Consider the following 23,228-nt stretch of genomic DNA (forward strand, 5'->3'; position numbering starts at 1 on the left):
CTCTGGTTGCAGAGGGTTAAGACAGCAGTTTGCTGTGCAATATAATGATAACTTATTATACTGCTGGAGACTGCAAGTCTTGTGAAGAATCGACCCACTATGAGTCACTCAACCAAAACATCCTTGCCAGGGACGTGCACAGACATTTTGAGGGGCAGGGGCTCAAGTGAAAAAAAGGGCAAGAATCGACCCACTATGAGTCACTCAACCAAAACATCCTTGCCAGGGACGTGCACAGACATTTTGAGGGGCAGGGGCTCAAGTGAAAAAAAGGGCACTTCTCATAATTACGTATTTTTTTACGTTTTTTAAACAAAAAAGTATATATATTAACACAACTCTGACTTCCTTTTTAAACAAATTATTAAAAAAGTTAATTAATTTTATCTTCCTCAAACTCACGCAATTGTTTCATTTTCAAAAGATGTCTACAAAATAATCAGTTCACACAGAAACCATGGTCTCCTTAGTATTCACTAGGTGTATAGAGCAGCAAAGGAAACCATGCCACAATGTGCATGTTTTCTATGCTACTAGTTTCAAGTATATATTTAGAATAACCTAAATAACTGTATCAAGCAGAGGGGCGTGTTTTACTAATAATTTGAAACCAAGCATCAGAATACTGAATTGCCTGAATGTTTTAATCAAATACATAATATGTACATAATATATTATACAAAAATAGGGTTAGGGAGAGCTTCAGAACTCCTGACCCGATATTTATATACACTATTCAATAAATATATTTGCTTGACAGGGAAGCTGTGCGCATTCTGCGCAAACAGGAATATATATTATTTAAAAAATAAATAAAAAAAAGCACCCCAGAAAAAAGGGCACTTTCTCTCCAGGAATAAAAAGGGCAGGTGCTCAAGCCCCTTTTGATGTCTATGTGTGCACGTGCCTGATCCTTGCAGTACTGTGAAGAGTTATACCATATTTGTGTATGTGTGTTTCAGGGTCTGCATTATGGCTTAATGGAAATCCAGAAATGCAAAAAGGTTTTATTTGGTAGGGGTAGAAAATAGGCAGTGTAAATAGCAACAAAAATCATCTTCTTTGCACCATGTGCAAATAGTGTTAGATGCTACTGTATTTACACCCCTAATAATAAACTAGCATATAGTATAGTGGCATCACTGCAGCATGTTTTTTTTGTGTTTATTTAGAGTTCCAAAGTCACCCTACACCAACACCTAAAACTAACCCTAACCTTCCCTTACAAAAATTAATTACAAATATTTGTATTTTAGTTTAAGATAATAATGACAAACACAGTTTAATTTATGCAGTTAGGATACAATAGATTTTGTGAATTATTTACAATAATACATGTCTTTGAAATGCATTTTCAGGCTATTTGTCATTTTTCTTTAAAAATGTATACGCCCCTATGCCAAAAGACCGCTTAATGCATGTCATCTTCACTGTGTGCTCGGCTAATCTGATCGATTTAGTACAGCTCAGTTACAGGGTATCCGTTGGTCATTAAAAGTAATAAAATGTATTAAATCAATTTGGTGAAAATAAAGACCTTTAAAAAGTCATAAATCACATTTCCCGAGGTATTTCTTGTTTTATTTTAACATTTCCCTCCTTGGGTCTTAAGGTTGAATTTTCAAGATTTTCACTTGTGTGTGTGTGCGTTCAGTGAACATGTCATCATGCAAGGATCCTGTGAGTGCTCTGGGGCTCCATTGTCATTCCAACATTAACAGAATGAGCGATTACATGAGAGAAGACACATTTCAGAAAGTTGTATGGTATCATTCAACAAAACCTCAGATGTTCATTCGTGTTTTTTTTCGTGCTATTATTTGGAGAGAGAGAGCACGTTGTTCCCCTCTCTGTTTGAATGGCCAGCTGCCGCAATCTGTCACACACACCATTTAAGAGCATGAATACAAAATGTATTGTTTGAATTTCAAGATAAAATGACATCATTTGAAAGCTGAGGCTAATATCGTGTTTCTCCAAAAAACTACATCAGACTCAAATGATGGAGCATGTCACATTTTGTGCATATGTAGCTGTAACTGGAACTGTCCTGTGCTTTCACTGCATTTGTGTGTGTGTGTGATGCCTCTGTTGTGACTCCCTATATCCTTATGTTTAGGGGTAGGTCAGGTGAAGCAATGGGCTTTAGCGGTAAGGGCAAATGACTGTTAGGGTTAGGGGTGAGGTTTAGGGATAAGGGCCAATCAGGTAGTGTGGAGTCAGAATGTGGCAGGGAGTCAAATTTTGGCACAACACCTGCAAGCGCTTCTGGACAACATTTTTTCAAAATAAAAGTCCATCATTGAATTAACTCATTTGAAAATGTATATAAACATGTATTGCTTTGTAAAAATAAAATATTTTATGACACAGATTATTTTAGGATATCCTTCATTTAGTGAAATTACCATTATATTAATATGCTTTATAAAAAATACAAATAATTAAAGATGAATTTTAAAGAGCTCCTATTATGGTTTTTAAACATGCCTAATTTAGTTTTAAAGGTCTCATACAATAGATTTACATGCATCCAAGGTCAAAAAACACTTTAATCTGCTCATAATTTCAATTGCAGCATTACCTTTTTTTTCCCATTGTCAAAAACGATTCGTTCAATGATCCGTTCTAAAGCATTCATTCTAAACTCCTTTCAGAGAGCCTACTCTGCTCTGATCGGTCAGATGTCCCAGTCTGTTGAGATTGGTCTACCAATTAGTGTAGTGTTTGAGGGTGGGTCAAAGCTGTTCGCGAGCAGCCAATGAAGACCAGAGGTGTTTTTTTGTTTGTTACCAAATTACATAGGTTAGTACAGGCAGAAAGTCTGGAATTACCAACGACTCGTTTCAGATATTCAGAATCGGTTCTTTCTTTTGGGATTCAATAAGTCCATTTGTTGTGCACTTTGATTTTGAAACTTTGCAGACTTTTTTACATTCACAAATAGCTATATAACACACTACATGAAAGTTAATATTTGAAAAACATAGGTGCTCTTTAATATCTACTACATAGCTAATAGTAAAACTGTATAGACCTATATATCAAACACAGTCTATTTGCAAATTGGAACAAAAGACGTTTGTGATATCTGGAGAACACAGTCTATTTGCAAATTGGAACAAAAGACGTTTGTGATATCTGGAGAATATATATATATATATATATATATATATATATATATATATATATATATATATATATATATATATTCTCCAGATATCAGAAACGTCTTTTGTACCAAATTGCAAATAGACTAATTCAGTGCGATTAATTGTATTAAAAATAACACGTTAAAAAATTAATGCAATTAATCACAATGGCCCTGGATTGTAATAAGGAAGATTCGTGAGAAATGCAAGCTTGTTGTACCACCTGTTTACTCCAGAGGGCAGTAATGGAAATTTCAGCTGTGTGTCTTTTGTTCCAAATTGCAAATAGACTGTGTTTGATATATATACAGTTTTACTATTACAAATATTACCATTCTAAAGAAGTATTGAATTTCCGGCATCCCACCACGTCCCCATCTCCTCCTATCTATTCCATCAATACTAATCCAGTCCGGGGAGGTTTTCGAGTTCGGGTCAAACTTCGAGTCTCGAGCCCTTTGCCCCGGACAGAAAGCCACATATGTTTACACTATCCTTAATACCGGATTACATTAACTGCAAACTACTGAATTTGCCTATACTTGCATCAGTTAGTAAAATAATAAGGAAGAAAAATCATTCTTGAAAATGATACTTATTAAAACCTTGAAATCATTAAACTAAACAAAAAAGGTGACCACATTATGTGGTCTAGACTAATCTCTTGTGAGAGAGCATTTTCTCATAAAGTTGATGGTCAGCATGCAGCACAGTTATGGTGACTGACAATCCAATTTCACTGACAACAATTCTTTTAGCATTCACAACACAGTAACTTAAGACTAATGCTGTTCCCCATATGCTGCCAGTCTGTGTTTCATTGCATTCCTGGAAATGTGAATGGAGATGAGGAAGTCCTGGGCTTTGTGCCCACTGTCCTAGAGCAAGCTTAAAAATTTAAGTTCAAGGTCTATTGAAAATGTATGTTTTTTCAGATGAGAGATGAATCCATCAACCTCGAAAACAAAAGGATGTTAAATTCAGGTATTTCCTTTTTGCAAGGTCAGGGTAGGTTTGCACCAGCTGTGCGTAAGGTCTTACTTAAGTTAGAACGTAATGTTCGCACTAAGGGCTTAGTAACTAATAGTAAGTATGCTACTAAGTCAGTGCTTAATTTGATTGCACCACTTGTACGCACCACCTGTGTAGTCGCATAATGACGTTTACCTGAATTGATCCAATTAGCAGCCTTTAAATTTGAACACCAAAGTGTTAAAATGCTGTGCATTTCGGTTTTATCTGGTTACGGTTAGTGTTTAAACCTTGTTTTCTCACATAACTGTCAGCTGTAATAAATTATATCCCCATTTAAATACGATCTGTAATAAATTATAGATTTAATTAATGTATTTAATTATTGCAAGTGAACAAATCAGATTTGCGCGTTCATACATAACCAACCTAGCTACATGGGTTGCTTTGGTAACGACGTATGCGTACACATGTGACGATGCTTTCTAAACAGATGCGGGAAAAATGGAGGTGCACTATCTCGCTCTCCAAATAAAAATGCCCAAACAAATAACGCCAAATTGCCCATAAATATGATGATCAAACTGCAAGTAATATTATTTCCCAAGTTGAAGTATCTCCGTAGATGGGTACAGAGTATATAATATGTATAATTATATTAATATATAATAAAAATAAAGTATTGGACTAAAACTGCAGCTGTAAAATCTATTTTCTTTTCTCTCTACATCATTATAACTCTCCTAAAATTTACCCCATACATTCCCTTCCAAAGGGAATTTGTTCCCTTCTCACTCAAAGTGCTCGTGCTTGTAATAGAGTGGTATGCTTTCATAGCAACCATGTTACATTCTGTTTCCGATTGTCCTATGAAGGCCATCTCATTTAAACGAGGAATGTTTAAAGGAGGATGCTCAGTATACTGCAGCCTTCAAAGGACGCATCCTTCCTAGAACGCAGCCTTCGAAACGAGACACAGCCATCATCGTTGTGTGTCACTTTATGAGTGACGCTAAAGACCATTTGAAATCCGATTTGAGCAGCCAGAGCATCCGGACTGAAAAGCATCTGAAAAAAATCACATTACCATCGCATTTGAAACCACCTCCCGATGTGGTTTGAATCAGATTCGGAAAAATCAGAATTCATGTGTTTTTTTTTTTACTTTACAGACTATCAAAAACTCATCTGGATACAATCTGGATATGCAAAAAATCTGATTTTTAGTGACAGTCTGAACATGGCCTTAGCATCCATTTACGTCTCAACTAGGCTAAGTTGTAACTGGAATGTTACAACTTAGCCTGTAACTGGCGTATAGCTGGTGCAACCTGCCCCAGGTGCATATCCCTCAGGGGAGAGAGAGCGAGAGAGTTGAGACCATTTCCATTTTCATAAAGCCCCCTGCAGTACATGCCTCTCATCTCATACCTAGAGCTTTATGGGGTAAAATACTTGTGGAGAATGCCTGAAAATTATTCACACCTGTGAGCATGCGCTTCCAAATTTACACTTAGCGGACACTTAGCCCAACCCTGTCTCTGCTTGTTTACATTTATTTTAGATAGTCTTAGTGAGCTAAGACTAGATGATTTAAAGACAAATGATGGAGAGAAAGGCGTCCTGAATGGCTAAGATAAGAATATTTTATCAGAAGCAAAGAAGTCTAGCAACTGAATCCCTATGACACCCTACACTTCTGTCTATATTATTCCAAATATACTGTAATTGTAAACAAACGCTGAAAGAATCCTGAAACGTTATAGTTTAACATCTTGTCAGAAAAAAGAATTGGACTTCTCTTCAATGTGAGCTGTTTTAAAAACTCCATCTATTATGATTGTCTTGATTTCAAACAAGCAAATGGAGCAGAAGAGGATGCCGTGAAATGAAAAAAAAAAATGTTTCAATCCATACGACTCCTGTGGTTAAATCCATCTCTTTAGAAGCAATTTGACAGTTGTGCATGAGAAACAGATCAATATTTAAGTCCTTTTTTACGACCAATCTCCTCTTTCACATTCTTCTTCTTTTGTTTTTGGTCATTTGCATTCTATGTGCATATCGCCACCTACTGGGCAGGCAAGAGAATTTATGGTAAAAACCATAAATAATGTTAAATAATTATCTGTTTCTCACCCACACCCATTGGTGTAGAACTTGTAGAACAGGTGATTTGTACCCCCCAATCATGTATCTTGTCCATTTGGTCCCCCTCAATGTTCAAACCAAATCTACACCATTGCCCACACCTATCATATTGCTTCAGAAAATGGAGTCTTATGGATTACTTTTATTCTGCCTTTATGTGCATTTTGGAGCTTCAAAATGTTGATACCCATTCACATGCATTGAGAGGACCTACAGAGCTGAAATATTCTTCCTAAAATCTTTTGTGTCCAGCAGGAGAAAGACAGTCAGACATCTGGGATGGCATGAGGGTGAATAGACGATGAGAGAATTTTCATTTTTGGGTGAACTATTCCTTTAAGATTTGAGCTGTTTAATAAAAATCTTATGCGGGTTTACAGAGATCAACACCCATCTTCTTTTATTAGTTTTCCTTAGGTTTAATATGGCACATTTATTATACTTTGTCTGTTTATGTTTACTGCATATGTACTGCATATGTTTGTCTGTTTTTTTGTCTACAGCATATTTCCATTCTGTGGCAAATTGAATGGATAATTAAGTGTAAACTAAACTAAACTACACTGTGTTGGCACAGCAGAAGTCTATGATCAGACATAGAGCTATGGAGAATATAATTGATCCTTTGTGTTTCTTTAATGTGTTTAGAAAGACTGGCCTTCTGTACACGATTACGACTGAAAATAAGCACAACACACCGCTAACAGGTTTAAAAACTTGTTTAGGCATTCCAAATAGTTTGCATTCTTGTACAATCACAGGTTAATAGTTCAGCAATGCCAAATCTTTTCTTGCGCACACTCAAACTCGTGACAGCTCAGGTTCCATGTTGTACATTGGTGTGTTCATAAAGCAATTTGCTGAAATAGTATCAGGGTAGAGTTCCACTCATATTTCCCATGGTGGTACGGTTATAGAGCACCAACAAGAGTCCTGATTGTGGATATCACAAGGGCCTAAATATTTGAGAGGTTTAACAGCAGAGAGCTGGTAAATATAAAAGTTGGCGCAAATAAAATGAATCCACGGATGAGGCAATCCTAGAGGAATCTCACACTGCCCCAGCATGAACTGGGAGTGGGTTGAGGATTTCATGGAAAGGCTGAGCGTATCTCAGCATCCTGCCCTAAGGATGTCAGCTCACAAACCTGTCCAGGCTTGGAGGGCAAGGAAAGGAAAAAGTTCATGGAACTTGATTATGACACATGAAATGTGTACAAATAGTGACATTTTCAATCCCAGATTAGCAACTCAGAGCCCATCAATGTCACAGTTGTTTCACATCCATTCACTGTCATCAGTAAGTGTTTGTGCTTAGGTCATGTTACAAGCAAATTGAATATTGTGTTTCTCCCTACAGCAATCTTGTCTGAGTAATTGTTGCGGTTGCGTATTTCTTTTACTCTGCCGTAGGGAACCATCAACTTCTCTTGACAGCAGACTGGCTTTGCATCGGTAATGCTATATAGATATGGGTCCAAGCAGGGATGTGGTCTTTGGCAATGACAGAGATGCTTTTCACCAGAATCAAATTTAATAAAAATATAGTGACGTTTCAGCCACAACCAATAATGAGTAAGTGGCATAATTAAATTTCCCAAGCAAATGATCATTCAAAAGAGTAGCTGGTAATTTGCCAATTCTTGTGAAAGATAAGGAAGTAAAAATAAATTCCAGACTGCTAGAGTCAGATAGGATTCCAACTCGCCCCTTCATTTAACCTCCAACAAATATTGAAATACGCAGACAGACTCAGATCTGTGTATGGGAGTGCCTACCTGAGCTCTGCAGGGTTTTCATGTTGACAATATTTGGTCCCGCCTATGAAGACAAGAAAACAAAAATCAGCTCACTCCTTTCACTTCTTTTCAAAAGAGTATCGAAAGTACTATGGTACTACCATTCTATGTTAATACCTTATATTTCCTTTTTAGACATGTACCATGATTTCCAGTTTTGTTTGTTTACGTTATCCCAGCTAACTGTGCCAGCCTGGGGGCTTTCTCCTTGCTGGAAGGCTATCAAAGGTATTTGTTGCTTTACAACAGGTTAACAAGTTAATAATGTGCAGCTTTGCTTTAGTATTACTTCAACTGAGATCAAAGTGCACTTTCATGACCATCAAGATATTACTGCTACTGTGAGCTGGGAGTAGGCAGCGTTGTTGATTACAATGGGAATGTTCTACTTTTGGCATGTCACGTAATGTATGAGACACAAGTTCCTTGAACCTTCAGGCTTTAGTAACAGCAACATGCATCTACTTAAAGTATAGTGTTGTTTTTCATGTGCGCAAAGTTTGCCACACTTTACAGGTTCTGACAAAGCCAACAAACTGATATTCTACAAACTTGGTTTAAACTTGATGTCTGACTGTAATTCAAACTACAGCTTTCAAGCTAAATCCACCAAACAGTACAAACCTTCAAACTGTTCTGACTCGGGTTGCAATGAATTTTCTGATTGGAATTACATTTTTCTCACAGTAGATGATCAAATATCCCCAAATTCCATAGACTTAAACTGACAGAATGTTGAAACAGGCCAAGACATCTCAAAATCCAACTGTCAAAAAAATGCAAAAATTCAAATGTAAACACATCTAACTTAATTTTTTTTTTTTTTAAATCATTTTAACAAGGAAAATTCAACAATTCAAATGCACACAATCCCACACAAGGCTTTAAAGGAATAGTTCACCCAATAATGAGAATTCTAATAATAATAATAATAAGTCACATGGATTACTTTTATGCTGCCTAAATTTGAATTTTACATCCATTATAAGGAACTGATAGAGTTCTATCTTCTTCTAAAAATCTTAAAGGGTAACTAAACCCTAAACCAACTTTTTTTAGTTAATGATCTGTAAGAATGGGGCTTTATTAGTACTGGTCATTGATTCAAGTAATTTTTTTGACATTTCTGTATAAAGTGTTTTAATTCTACAATATATGGTGTAAAAACATCTGAGTGCTGCCCTCTTCAGGTTGAACGGTGGCTACTGCAGTTGAATTTTCCTATTGGCTGTTTGCGGTACTTCGTGACGTAAGCGGTGACAGCTGACGTAAGCAGGTTCCAGCTCACCACGCCCTTGGTACGAGCTACCACGCCCATGGCAGTATAAAAACCATCTTGTTTCAGTCAAAACCACTGTAGCGAGTCAGGAGTTGGAATTACGAGTATTGAAAATGATCAGGATAGAGTATTTTAGCATCTATTTAACATAGCATTTATATAGTTATTTAGATTATTTCGTGTAGCCTAGGTAGTTAATTAGCATATTTGTTAGTGTAGTATTGTTAGAAGCATAGTTAGTTAGTAGCATAGTATTAGGCCAGTTAGGATAGCTTCAAGTTAGCGTAGATTATCTGTATTTAGTACAGTGGTCAGGATGGTACGTAGGTGTAATGTTGCTGGTTGCAACAGCACTGCTGGACTGTATTGCTTTCCATATAGACTTGGAAATTAGGCGCCAGGGGTTGCACGTCCTTGTTCTGGAAGACCGCGAAGTTCCGCCTAGAGCTGTAGGAGTGTGCAAACTGCATTTTACGCGGGATTGCTTCTCCAACGCAATGGAGGTGGAAATGGGCTTCTCCAAACAGCTCGCGCTGAAAAGCGACGCAGTGCCAAACGCTGCTCCTCTTGCATGGACTCCACCACCTCAGCGGCGTCTTGAGGTGAGTGATCATATATATTTGAATCACAATTTATGGTTAGGCTAAAGTTAATCCTCTGGGTCCGACAAACGCGCGTTTGCGATGCGGGAGTGTTAAACGTATTGCACCCTTATACATTGTATTACGGCATTGACTACATGTATAGTTTTATTTGGAGGTATATGGTTTTGTACATGTTGACGTTACGCTTTACGTCACATTCTTCTAAGTTGAGAGAACAGCTAACTGATGTTACGTTCAAATGAAGCTTGCTAAATAAAAATCCTGCTAAAAGGATAAACATCACTGAACAGTGTTTCGTTTGTTTTTCCTGCACGCGAGTGAAGGTGAATGCGCACTCGGATGCTCAACAGGGAGTTAAAACCGCAGTTTGAGCCAGCGGCTCGAATTGATATGGCTCCGGCCCTGTGTCCACAGACAATTCACCCTCCTACACTTCAGGTGAAGGTGGGGGAGAAAGGTCCTCGACTTCAACAGACCGCTCCGTGGCAAAGCTGCTTGCGTCACTCCAGTCACTCTCCATTTTAGAGTCTGACAGCAGCTGTCAATTAATCTGTCATTACGGGTCTCAGGTGCATGCCTCCCCCTGCTCATCCCCGCCCTCGGTTCGTCCCCTCTATCCCCACTGGGGTCTGCCCACTTTTCGAGCATTTTTCAAATATTGCTAGTGGGTGGAGTCAGACTCTGAGCAGGGGTTTAGTTACCCTTTAATTTGAGTTCTGCTGAAGAAAGACAGTCATACTTTTGGATGGTATCAGTGTAAGTGAATACTGAGATAATTAAATATTTTGGGTGAACTATTCCTTTAACTTCCTTTCTTTCTTGCCTATCTATCTATCTATCTATCTATCTATCTATCTATCTATCTATCTATCTATCTATCTATCTATCTATCTATCTATCTATCTATCTATCTATCTATCTATCTATCTATCTATCTATCTATCTATCTATCTATCTATCCATCTATCAAACTTCAAATAAAAAAAAAAGGTTTTGTCAAGCCAACATCAAATGTTCTCATTTTCATTATATATTCATATGAATGAAATATATTAGGCAATAGGTAAAAGACAATAATATAAAATTCTAAAGGGAATATATAATCAAAAGATTGCCTATTATAATGCTAAATTAAATTGTTAAAATGTTTCATTAGGATTCAAAAATGCATCTGCATGGCTCTCATTATCTCGTGATTATGTAAATCCTCTTTAAAGAGCTGAATATATTCGGGGCAAACAACACTTGCACCCACCGAAAATGAACAAAGACCGCATGAGACTAATGCCCACTGCAAGACAAATTACCAAAATACTTTCACGTGACACACGGCTTTAATGTCTACTGAAGCTCTTATAAAACATTGCCATAATTAATGATGGCTATTGAACAGACACAGAATATTAAGCGACACGATGGGACATTTCCAAAGTCAGTTTTTATTCGTGCTACTCTTTTCACAGAAATATTGTAAAATTAAATGTACTGTCAAACAAGCTTGTGTTGTCTGTAAATGCGAGACTTATTCAGATAAATAACCAGTTTGACTGTGAGCCAAGTATATAGCCTACAACAAAACAAATAACTTTTATGTCAACGGAGTAAACTACGTTTTACATACCTCGCCATAGACACAAATAGAGAAATAATAGACAATAGCGATAGAGAGGATCCCAGTGATATCCATCTTGTCATTGGCAATAGCCTACATCCAGCACAACTGTCCCATCATTACTGCTGTCCGCGGTCCCAAATTCACCTGCGCGAACGGTTTATAAATGTGTCTCACAGAAAAAAAGAACATTATGTTATGAGACAGGGAAAATTATCTAAACTTCTCTAAACACTCCTCCCATGCTGGGGTCTGACTGAGTCATGGATATAGGAGGTGACACTGAAAAAAGACACCGACTCGGGCACCGCCGCTCCAGTCTCTATCCTTCGTTCATGGGAAATAAATAATTATGCAGCACACATCAGCGGACTTTGCATGCTCACCCAGCTGACCAACTAGGCGCGAACATTTACAAAATTTTACTAAACTAAAGTTAGATTTTAAGTGTGTATTTATTCTGTAAGATTTAGTATAGCCTATTTAAGATTTGCATTTAGATATATTTACATTCAGAGTCAATGTTTATATTATGCATTAAAGGAGTATTCCGTGTTCAATACAAGTTAAGCACAATCGACAGCATTTGTGTCATAATGCTGATAACACAAACGTTTATTTAGACTTGTTCCTCCTTTTCTTAAAAAAAAAAAAGAAATAATAAAAAAAAATGGAATTGAATGGGGCCAATGTGTAAACTTTAACGTTAGAATACTCACTGTTTCAAAAGTATAGCAACAAGACATACACAATATGTGTGTTAACATGATTTTAGTGTAATAAAATAGTTTTTCTGTGTAAGGTTATTGCCAATTTTACAACACCATTACCTTGACTGTCAACAAACCTGGAAATGACCGTTAAAATAACAATATAAACAAATTTAGCTCAAATAATACATGAGTTTTAACAGAATAATAAATATAAGTGCTTTTATAAAATTATAAGCTTCACAATTCTGTTTAAACCCTCCAAAAACTGGCCCCATTCACTTCCATTGTAAGTGCCTCATTGTAACCTTGTTTTTGCTTGTTTCGAAATAATGTTTTGTGGTAATCAACATTATGCCACAAATGCAGTCGATTGCGGGTAACTTGTATTGAACCGAATCGGTTACCTAACGTAACCTCGGTTCTCTCTAGATGAGGGAACGAGTATTGCGTAAGCTACCTTACGCTACGGGAAAGATTCATCTTTTCTGAGATATTGAAGCCAAAAAATTATCCTTAATTTTGTATCATTTGTCAACGCAGTGCAGCAACTGCAGACCTTGAGCGGGCCAGCTAGCGAGCTCATTGGTTGCTCTGCGGCAACTGCTGCAGCCTATAGACGAACTTGGGCAAACTCGCGTCCAATGAGAGGCGTCCGCGCGCTTACTGCATCAAAGCCCACCAAAATGGGCGTGGCTAGAGTGCATATAAGCGTAGTTCGTAGGCTGGAACCCTGGTTTTCATTGAATGAAGCGAAAGTCGCTCGTGGCGCGAGCACGGCCGGCTACGCAATACTCGTTCCCTCATCTAGAGAGAACCGAGGTTACGTTAGGTAACCGATTCGTTCTCTTACGAGAGGAGGTTCTCTCGTATTGCGCAAGCTAGCTTACGCTACGGGAACCCATTGTCAATGCCGTGCGCGCCAAGCATCCACTGCATGAGCCCCGGGGTGGGGGGACCCGGGGAGCCCTTGTGAGTGGGGAAATAATATTTGGCCGGCAAGAGTGCGGCCCAGTGTGTGTGTAATACATAAGCACATAGTGGGAAGGGAACGACAGAGCGGCGGTGCCGGTCTGTGTGGAATGAGTCCCATCAGTGCAGCTCACCAGGGAGCTGTAGCGTATTAAACCGCTAGTAGTTTTGCCTGCAGGGCGGGCACTTCCAGATTGTAAAATCTGACAAAGGTGGTAGGGAAGCCCAGCCCGCTGCCACACATATGTCGTGAATGGAAATCCCGCTGGACCATGCCCACGATGAGGCCATGCCTCTAGTGGAGTGAGCCCTAATGCCCAAAGGGCATGGCAGATCTTTGACGGCGTATCGCGGCAGCAATAGCGTCCACTATCCATCTAGACAGTGTCTGTTTCGGTGGCGAGACCTTTGGTGCGCCCTCGAGCGAAACGAAAAGCTGCTCAGAGCGTCTGAAAGAGGCGGGCGCGCAGTATACAATCTCAGTGCTCTGACTGGGCAAAGGAGATTGGCGTCGCGTTCAGCTATCGGATGCTGGCAGCGCCGATAGGGAAATAACCTGTGCTCTGAAAGGAGTACCGATCACCTTGGGAACATAGCTGTGTCTAGGCTTTAAAATGACCTTGGAGTCACTTGGTCCAAACTCAAGACACGCAGCGCTGACAGACAGCGCGTGAAGGTCTCCCACGCGTTTGACTGATGACAGGGCAGTCAGAAAAGCGGTTTTGAGTGAAAGGTATTTCAAATCCACGGATTGAAGCGGTTCGAAAGGGGGCTTTCATAGTTTCGAGAACTATAGAAAGATCCCAGATAGGAACCGATGGGGGCGCGGGGTGTTCATCCTTCTAGCTCCCTTGAGGAAGCGGATGACCAGCTCGTTTTTCCCAGTGACTGGCCGTGCAGGGGTTCAGCGAACGCCGCGACGGCCGCCACATACACTTTGGCGTGGATGGGGATCTGCCCTTATCCAGCAGCTCTTGTAAAAACACGAGCAGTGGCGACACCCCACATGTCCGTGGGTCCAGGTCTCTGTCGGTGCACCATTTTGAAAACACAGACCATTTTGACGCATAGAGTCTTCTCGTGGAAGGGGCTCAAGCGTGTATGATAGTGTTTATTTCCCCTTCTGGCAGAGCGACAGGTAGTCGTTGATCACCCGCGCGTGCAGCCCAGCGCTCTGGGTGGGGATGCCAGATCGTGCCGCGAGCTTGAGAGAGGAGATCTGCTCTCACTGGGATGGGCCACGCGCTGTCAGTGACAGCTGCGTAAGCTCCGGGAACCATGTCTGATTCTCCCAGCGGGGCTATGAGGAGCACCGAGTGGCGCATTTCCCTGATCCTCTGCATTACCTGTGGCAATAGCGAGACGGGAGGGAAGGCGTAAAGCGGGCGGTTGGGCCAGTCCTGGGCCAGCGCGTCCTCGCTTCGAGAAAAATATTGGGCAGTGAGAGTTCTCTTCTGGCGCTAAAGAGGTCTATCTCTGCTCTGCGAATATGCGCCATAACTTCTGGACTGTTTGAGCGTGCAGGGACCATTCCCCTGGAGGAATATTGTCTCTGGAAAGTCTGTCTGGGCCGTCGTTCAGGTGGCCTGGCGCGTCGCGTCGCCCTCAGCGGCGCAGGTGGCACTGGGACCAACTCAGTATGCGTTTCGTCAGATGGAAGAGGTTCCTGGATCTGACACCGCCCTGACGGTTTAGGTAGGATACCACAGATCTGTTGTCAGAACGGACCAGGGCGTGGTGACCCTGAATGACCGGAGAAAGCGCTAGCGCGTACTCGACAGCTATCATTTCCAGACAATTTATGTGAAGGAGCTTTTCCTGAACTGACCATAGGCCAAAAACCGGAGAGCCCTCGCGAGACCGCGCTCCAACCCGTGTTGGATGCGTCTGTCGAGATGACTTTTCGGCGAGATACAGCTCCCATCGTCACTCCCGCTGATACCATTCGACCACTGTCCAGGGCTGCAGAGCTGAAATACAGGTCTGAGTCACCTTGATCGGCTGGCGGCCTGTGGCCCAAGCCTGGCGAGACGCGGGTGTTTAGCCAATGCTGAAGCGGCGCATGCACAGTAAACCCAGCTGAAGTACTGCTGCGGCTGAGGCCATGTAACCTAGCACTCTCTGAAATTTTTTCAGAGGCGTGAGGCTGTTCATCTGAAAGGACGCGGCTAGTCGCTGAACACGGCGCTGCTGTGTAGATAAGCGAGCCGTCATAGCCACGGAGTCTAGTTCTATTCCAAGGAAGGAAATTGCCTGACTGGGGTGTAGTGAGCTCTTGGTCCAATTGACTGCAAGACCCAAACTGTTCAGATGGCTGAGGAGTACTGTTCTGTGAGACAGAAGCTCCGTATGTGACTGTGCCATAATCAGCCAGTCGTCCAAATAGTTCAGAATTCGCAAGCCCTGACTCCGCAGGGGTGCGAGCGCCGCATCCATGCACTTCATGAAAGTACGGGGTGCTAAAGACAGGCCGAACGGAAGGACGGTGTATTGATAAACCTGGCCGTCGAAGGCGAATCTCAAGAATGGCCTGTGACGGGGGATTTATCTGAATCTGAAAGTAGGCATCTTTCAGATCGAGAGAGATAAACTAGTCCCCCTGGCGCGTATGCGCGAGGAGCCGCGGCGGGACTGAGCAGTCGTTTTTTTCAACAAGGCTAGGAGGACTTCGGTTGCTCAGGTTTCAGCGCAACCTTAGACCGAGGCCCGCGGGGGGGCGGCGGTCTGCGGCAGCTGTCTGAGCGTGATCGAGAGCGGCCGCCCTGTCGACGCTGAGAAGTCTGACTTTGTTGAGCTGGGCGCTGTGAAGAGGCTCGTGCAGGAGGCTGGTCACGTGGGCGGCCTGCAGAGGAGCTAGCGCGACGCGGCAGGAAGAGGTTCATGGCTTGGGTGGCTTTCTGGACTTCTGAAAAGCGGTCAACAATGCCACTCACCGCGGAGCCGAAGAGACCGTTCGGAGAGAGCGGTGCGTTGAGGAACGTGGAGCGCTCTGCTTCTCCCATGTCGGCTAGCGTTAGCCACAGGTGTCTCTCGGTCACAGTCAGCGAGGCCATGCACTTCCCTAGAGCTTGGGCTGCAGCTTTGGTGGCGCGAAGGGCGAGGTCCATCGCGCTTCTTAGATCCTGGCCGAGAAAGGCGCGTTCCACGACTTTGCAAGCTCAGTGTGGAGTTCCGGCAGGAAGGGAGCGGCCCGGGCCGCGGGTGTTGCGCAGCGACGGCTCTGAAGAAAGCAGCCGTCGAGTCTGTTGGGAGCCTGCTCAGGGGGCGGTGACCACTCGAGCCCGAGGCAGTCGACGGCCTGTGTGAGGAGGCGTGTTAGTTCCCCTTCGACTCCGGTGCGGGTCCTGCTGGATTCCTGGGCCGAGGAGGAGGCGTGGGAGCCTGACCACTCCTCGCTGTCCGAAGCCATGATGGAACAACCCTTATCCTCCGCCTCGTCCTCCGAGATGGCAGCAGTGCGGCCGCTGGGCGGCAACTGCGCGTCCCGGGGGGGCGGGGAGGGTGAGAGCGATGCTCGAGGGAGAGGCTCCGGCGAGGCAGTCGCTTCTATCACCGGTTCTGGCAGCCTTTGGGAGCGGTGCTTTTTCCTGAGCGGCGGAACAGAAGGCGGCGCGGCGGCTTCGGTTCTGAGCACTTCGAGTCGAGCCCGCAGGGTCGACATCGGAAGCTCCTCGCAGAGGTCGCATCCGCCTTGTTGCGAGGGCGAGCTCTGCATGCCCCGGTCCCAGGCAGAGAGCGCAGATGATGTGGCGGTCTCCGGCGCTGAGAGGGGCGCGGCATGAAGCGCAAGTGGTGCGAGGCATCTTAAAAAAGACGCTCGTTACTCTTTTGTGAAGTTCGTTAAGAACTAGCTTGCTCTAAAATAGGATACGTCGCCGGATGGTGTAGCTTGCAGGATGGCTGAAGGGGGCGGAGACGGCCGGCTTCTTCGAGCGCTGTCCAAGCTTGCTAGATGCCCCTCGAACGGCGACGCGGCTTCCAGTTCAGAGATGCGAAGAGCTTCACTGAAGAGATGAAAATCAGGGTTCCAGCCTACGAACTACGCTTATATGCACTCTAGCCACGCCCATTTTGGCGGGCTTTGATGCAGTAGCGCCGTGACGCCTCTCATTGGACGCGAGTTCGCCCAAGTTCGTCTATAGGCTGCAGCAGTTGCCGCAGAGCAACCAATGAGCTCGCTAGCTAGCCCGCTCAAGGTCTGCAGTTGCTGCACTGCGTTGACAAATGATACAAAATTAAGGATAATTTTTTGGCTTCAATATCTCAGAAAAGATGAATCTTTCCCGTAGCGTAAGCTAGCTTACGCAATACGAGAGAACCTCTCGTAAGAGAACCGGAATATTCCTTTAACTCATAAATATAAAAAAAAGGGCAAAAGTTACGAGTTATATGGGCCAATCCATAAACATTAAAATACTCGCTGTAACAAAATGATAGCCATAAGACGAAAATATTATATGTGTTTGTGATGGAGAGAATGAGGAGGTGAGGGTTAATTTGAAGATAATGGTATGTTCCAATTAGTTGTGGTGGGAAAATCATGTATTTACCCCAGGGGAAGAGGAAGAGAGAGAGAGAGAGGAAAGAAAAGATGGACAACAAGCTTTTGAAGCACATGGGACAAGGTTGCTAGCACTGCTTAAGTGCAACAGAACTCTGGCCTCTAATGTTTAGGGAGGGGATTAGGTACTGGCTTTTAGTCCCTAAAACAGTTCGTTTTTAGACTTTTTTTTTTTTTTAAATGTAACCTTGGTTTTATGTTTACTTTTAAACACTTATTTGCACTTCCTCCCTTTTAAGTAAACAAAGGATTAGTCAAAATATTTTTTGTGTGGTTATCAACATTATGCCACAGATGCTTTCGACTTGAGTTTAACTTGGTTTGAACCTGGAACATTTCTTTTTACTTTTCAAACTGCTTTTGCAAAACATTTTTAAAATCTTTAGGAAAATCTTGTAAAATGGCAGGAGTACGAAAATGAACACTATTTTGAAGCATGCTTTTATTTCATATTCAGCGCCACATAACAGAAAACACCTTTGTGGTCACATGGCAAATGTAAAACAGAAAGTGTCAAAGGAGCTCATGAAAAATCCCCAGAATGACTCAAAGGGCATGTGTTGATATGGTGGATAAAATTTGCCATCAGGACAAAGCAAACGTGTTTCTTGTTTAATGAAAATTAAATCAGGTGTAGATTTATTTGGTTTTCATATTTGAAGTGGAATAAAACTTATTCTGATTGGATCTTGCTAAAAAGGGGGATTTGCTCATCCTGGCACAATGGCTAAGATTACATCATAACTGAGTTTAAAATTAAAAACTTTTGCACATTTGATCAAAACAGCTGTTTTCTTTACTTATTACTGTAGCTCAAAGATCAGTTTATCAGGGATCAAAGCCCTGAAAAAACAAACTGACAAATGCGCAGGGTTTAGACTCAAACATACAGCATTTCCTAGACACATTAGTTTGCAGACAACTGTAGAAATACATCCTAAGGATATTGTGGGCAGCATTATCACATGATGAAATGGCCATGGTTAAATTGCATTAATGGAATAAAGCCAGTCCATGGCCACTAAGTTAAACAAGGTTTCAGACAACAAAAAACCTTGAAAAATATCCTTTTAAACTCTCTGTACCAGATATATGAACACATAGTCAGTAAGTTAATACTTTTAATAAGAGTTATTTAGATTTATTCCAGTCATTATCAAACAGTTCTCATGGCCAAAACTAATACACTTTGTCCTGGCATGTAACATGACCCAGCACTGCGTAGTTCTTCCTTGATCTCAATTTTCTGATAACTGAATATGGCTTGGACAAATTATATTGCTGGACAGACCATGACACAGGAAGATAATTTAGTCACAGCCCAATAATTCATGGGAGATATAGAAACACCAACACAATCAAATGAATAACATATAGATTAAATGAGGAAATTATATTGGTATGGACATATATTACTAACAATATTTCCAAAAACTGCCACACAAATTACAGGCTCTCAAAAAGAATCAAGAGTGTGAACTGCTTGGATTTGAGGTTTATCAGTGATCCTTCCTTTGCACTGTTATGGAATGACCTATTGGAGTGTAGCCAGTAAAATCTAGTAATGAACAAAAGTGCATTTACAGCCTTGTGAATGCAGCTCATTTGCTTTGTGGGCATCTGCTGATGTGGTTGTGACAAACTGCATTAGGCAGAGTCTCGTTGACAACATTTTTTGTCTGCTCAATTTCACTGCTGCTTTTTAGAAAACCTTTCCACACCCTGTTCTCATCAGTTTGCTAGTCCACTCACTCCCAATCATAAACTAAATTTTTTGACCAAGCCATGTCTGTGGTCCTAGATCTCACTGTCCAGGTTGGGATATCGCTTCAATAAGTTTGTGGCTTCCTTTGGCAAAAGTCGACCTTGACCTCCCTGCTTTCCTTTGGCCTTGTTCTGCATCTGTAAGAATTGACATTAGGAAACAATGTTAGTTATGTTGAAGAACTATGACAGACATTTTTATTTTCTATACCTCTTAATGTGTAATGTCTAAAAATAAGTTTAATAAATATGATCTACTGCACTGGATCTAAATCAAGGGCACTTGTTTTAAAAAAGCCATTCCAACCAACAACAGAAAAAGGAGGTAAAATAGGACCAACTGTCTAACAGGAAACAGCACTGTCGAATGGGAAGTGTGTTTTATGACTTCGCCATAACCATGGAACAGTAAACAAAATTTAGCTAGTCATTCTTCCTAATTACCCCTTTTCATGTAGTCATCAAAAACATGTTTAATTAAGAACATTAAATCGCTGCCCCATTTGAACTGTAAATCAGCAGGGTGGGTTACTTAGGATTTCCTGACAACCATGAGCAGCATGTCTGTAGTACCTGGGTCTTTTCTACACACGCATAAAACGTTGAGACTTCATTAGAGCAGACGGTGTTGTTAAAGTCGTTCTGTTTCCAGCAAGCCATCAGTAATGACATCTCCGTGACACAGGTGGCCTCTGTAACAAAGAGTTTGTATCACAATATAAAGCTCTTTCAAACAATGGATTAGAATAAGGTCCAGTTGCAAGAAACCACTTGAAGAAAAATCTTGATTATAATTGTAAGTATATTGTCATAAAGTGATTTCTTAACATAAGGAGTTTCTTGCAGGTGGCTGCATCTCTTTGATGTTTCCTAAAATGCCTTGAACCCATGTCTTGATTTAAACGACCACCCGAATTTCCTGTCCCAATTAAGAAAGAGCGAATTTGAATGTATGCACATTATTTTGATATGTGAATTTAAATGCTTAAGAGAAAGAAATAAAATCCATACAATACAAAATCAACAATAAATGAATTAGTGATAATTCATCTTAAATTTAGATCTGACAAATAATGTTCTGTCCAGAGAGTACATTGTCAACAAACAGGTATTTAAATGGAGATCATTTTCAGGTATACTCGAGTGGCTCGAGTTGAGGGTGGTTGCGAGGGGATGACATCCCCCTTGTTGCAAGAAATATAAAAAAGCATACCCCTTGTAAAACCACCATCCCCCCTTACAATCCGCTTTAGTTCAACTGTGTTATGTATAACTTTGAACTAATCATGCATGTAAAATATGCAATTTTCTACTTTGACAAATAACAGACTTTAAATTCAGAATTAGATTTTGGCATGTGTAAGGTTGCCAGATTTCTATGAAATCACCCAATCAGATCTTGACACTTTTACAGTTTGGATATATTCTGCCAGGGTGACGCTTTAGTAATGCAATCTGGCAACCTTGAGCATGCAAGCTCTCTCTCCTTGGAAAAGATGCAGGGTTTCTGAAAACACTGGCAGGTATGTCAGTTTAGAAATGTGTTGATTTGCCCTTCCTAGTGTTCACATGAAACTTACGCCACTGATGGTAATGCAAGTTTTCTAAAGTTTCGCACACTTTCAAAACTGGCCAAGAGAATATTATTTTATATATATATATATATATATATATATATATATATATATATATATATATATATATATATATATCGCTTTTCTTAAAAAAAGAAAAAATAACAAAATGTAAGGTATGACAAGTTTGCAGTTACAACGTGTACATTTTTTTAACTCAAAAAATTTTCATAAAACTCTGTATGTAGAACAACTGTTACACCACTGTTTAAGCATCATTCATAGAACCAGGCTTTACTAGTTCAGTTATTGGAGTAGAAAAAATGTGTGTCTGCAGTGGGCGAGCAATCTAGAAAAAACGTTCATGACCATAGCGTGGACTCTTTTCGCAAGATTCATCATAAAATACAATAACAGAGAATAAAAGGTGCATATTATGGCCATGTGTCCTAAGGGTCAATGATGAAGTGATGCTATTTTTTGTCCAGATATATTACATTAAAACTACATTAAATAATGCGAATCACACAAACCATTTACTTGAATACATCTCTTCTATGATGAGCATAATTTCAATTTCTGTATTTAGCATCATACTAATATTTTTTCTGGGGCTTAAAAGTGAAAAATGTAATGTGGTGTCCAGAGACACAGACTCATTAAAGCTGAAATTCATGAAAAAATGACTAGTGCAGAATAATCTTTTATTATTATTTCTTAAAAAAAATAAGCAGTGAATTCATATTTTTGTCCACCAAATCAAAGTCGTGGTGTAACCAACAAGTAGGTAGTTATTTTGATGTTTTTGTTGACCATAAAAACTTTAAAACAGAGAGGAGACATTTAGACCCTCAAGACTGAGCACAACGTTTTAAAAAACATCCGATCTTATTTGGATATTTTTATGAAAAGGCACATTTTGTTCAGATTATGTGGTGTAACCCTGAGAAAACTTAATTTTGAATAAAAAATTTGTAACATTTTTATATTACATTTTGTTGAAATATTAGATCGAAAACCTTTTAGAAATGAATGATTAAGTTTATACTCTCATGTATTCAAGGTGCAAAGAAAGTATTATTCTACTTTATACTTGATGGTTACACCATGTGACAATTTTAAAGTTTTTAAATGTTTTTGTAAAATGTATGAAACAAAACTGTACACAGATGCACCCTGACACTTTTAGCTCTAGGAACCTGCAGCGCACGTGAGATAAATCATATTTACGTATAATCTTCTTAATCTTTGTAGAAGCTTGTTATAACAACTCGTTCTGTGTAACGCCAGTTTATTTAATCGTTAAACGTCTTTTAACATTTAATGCAATAATATTAGACATTAGAAACCACGTTAAAGTATATTCAAATCACAAGCATTGTTGAAGAACTGGACAGCATACTAAGTTTTATTAAGAATTAATAGATAATAGCAGTCACATTAAAGCAGTCCTCACCTCCTTTCCGGAGCCTGCGGTTAGCGACCTCATTTTTCAGCGCCAGAGGTTTGATGGGTCTAAGTACTGGTCTGCCATTCTGCCTGCTCAACAATTTGGCCACCTTCTCTTGAATCACAGATCCACTTTGCATCGACATTTTTTTAAGTCACCCCCAGAGACGTTCAAACAAATCCTCACTAAATCCAAGATGAAATTGAAAACATGTGTTATAACAATATAGCATTAAGCAATGAATGTTATTACCATCCACTTCTTGTTAAACGTCCTCAAATGCAAGTCGCCATGTTCTGTCGGAAAGCGTTTACAACCTGCTGTCATGGTTACCACTGCTGACACTGTCGTAATAGTGTCGGTAAGAGCAGGGTTGGACGGAAAATCTTTATTGGCAAAAAATAAAAAGGATAGAAATCATAAGTGACTTATCAAAATCTACATAACAACATACAAACATAATATGAGTTTTGCCAGGGGAAGCTTATAGGTCATTATAACGAAAAGGAGGACCATATGTTAACTGCCTTTTTGTTGTTGGAGCCAGAAATCAAATTATTATAATGTACAACTTCATGGAGAAAAAGTACAAAATTAGGTTTTTTAGTGCTGAATTTACATTTATGA

At 40.5% G+C, this 23,228-nt stretch overlaps 2 protein-coding genes across 4 annotated transcripts in view; both read right to left on the reverse strand.

The window, feature by feature from the left end:
- LOC127660382 (neurotrypsin-like) overlaps positions 1–11,875 on the reverse strand; it is a 28,882-nt gene extending 17,007 nt beyond the window's left edge. For 2 of the 3 annotated variants that reach the window (XM_052150531.1, XM_052150533.1), the window contains exons 1-2: positions 11,580–11,875; positions 8,054–8,096 (exon numbers count right to left, since the gene is read on the reverse strand). In XM_052150531.1, coding sequence (XP_052006491.1) covers positions 8,054–8,096; positions 11,580–11,645 — 109 coding nt within the window. In that variant the 5' untranslated portion in view covers positions 11,646–11,875. Of the gene's footprint in view, positions 1–8,053; positions 8,097–8,191; positions 8,286–11,579 lie in introns of those variants that run through there. The other variant, XM_052150532.1, reaches the window with a different exon arrangement.
- Positions 11,876–18,253: 6,378 nt separating this feature from the next.
- On the reverse strand, positions 18,254–22,905 carry chchd1 (coiled-coil-helix-coiled-coil-helix domain containing 1). Its single transcript, XM_052150600.1, has 3 exons — positions 22,608–22,905; positions 20,151–20,269; positions 18,254–19,715 (listed from the first exon to the last, which is right to left on the reverse strand). Exons 1-3 carry the CDS (start codon positions 22,744–22,746, stop codon positions 19,611–19,613), a joined length of 363 nt encoding a protein of 120 aa, XP_052006560.1. The 5' UTR covers positions 22,747–22,905; the 3' UTR covers positions 18,254–19,610.
- Positions 22,906–23,228: the final 323 nt, after the last annotated feature.

Source organism: Xyrauchen texanus, chromosome 20 (assembly GCF_025860055.1).
Source record: "Xyrauchen texanus isolate HMW12.3.18 chromosome 20, RBS_HiC_50CHRs, whole genome shotgun sequence".
NCBI classification, from domain to species: Eukaryota; Metazoa; Chordata; class Actinopteri; order Cypriniformes; family Catostomidae; genus Xyrauchen; species Xyrauchen texanus.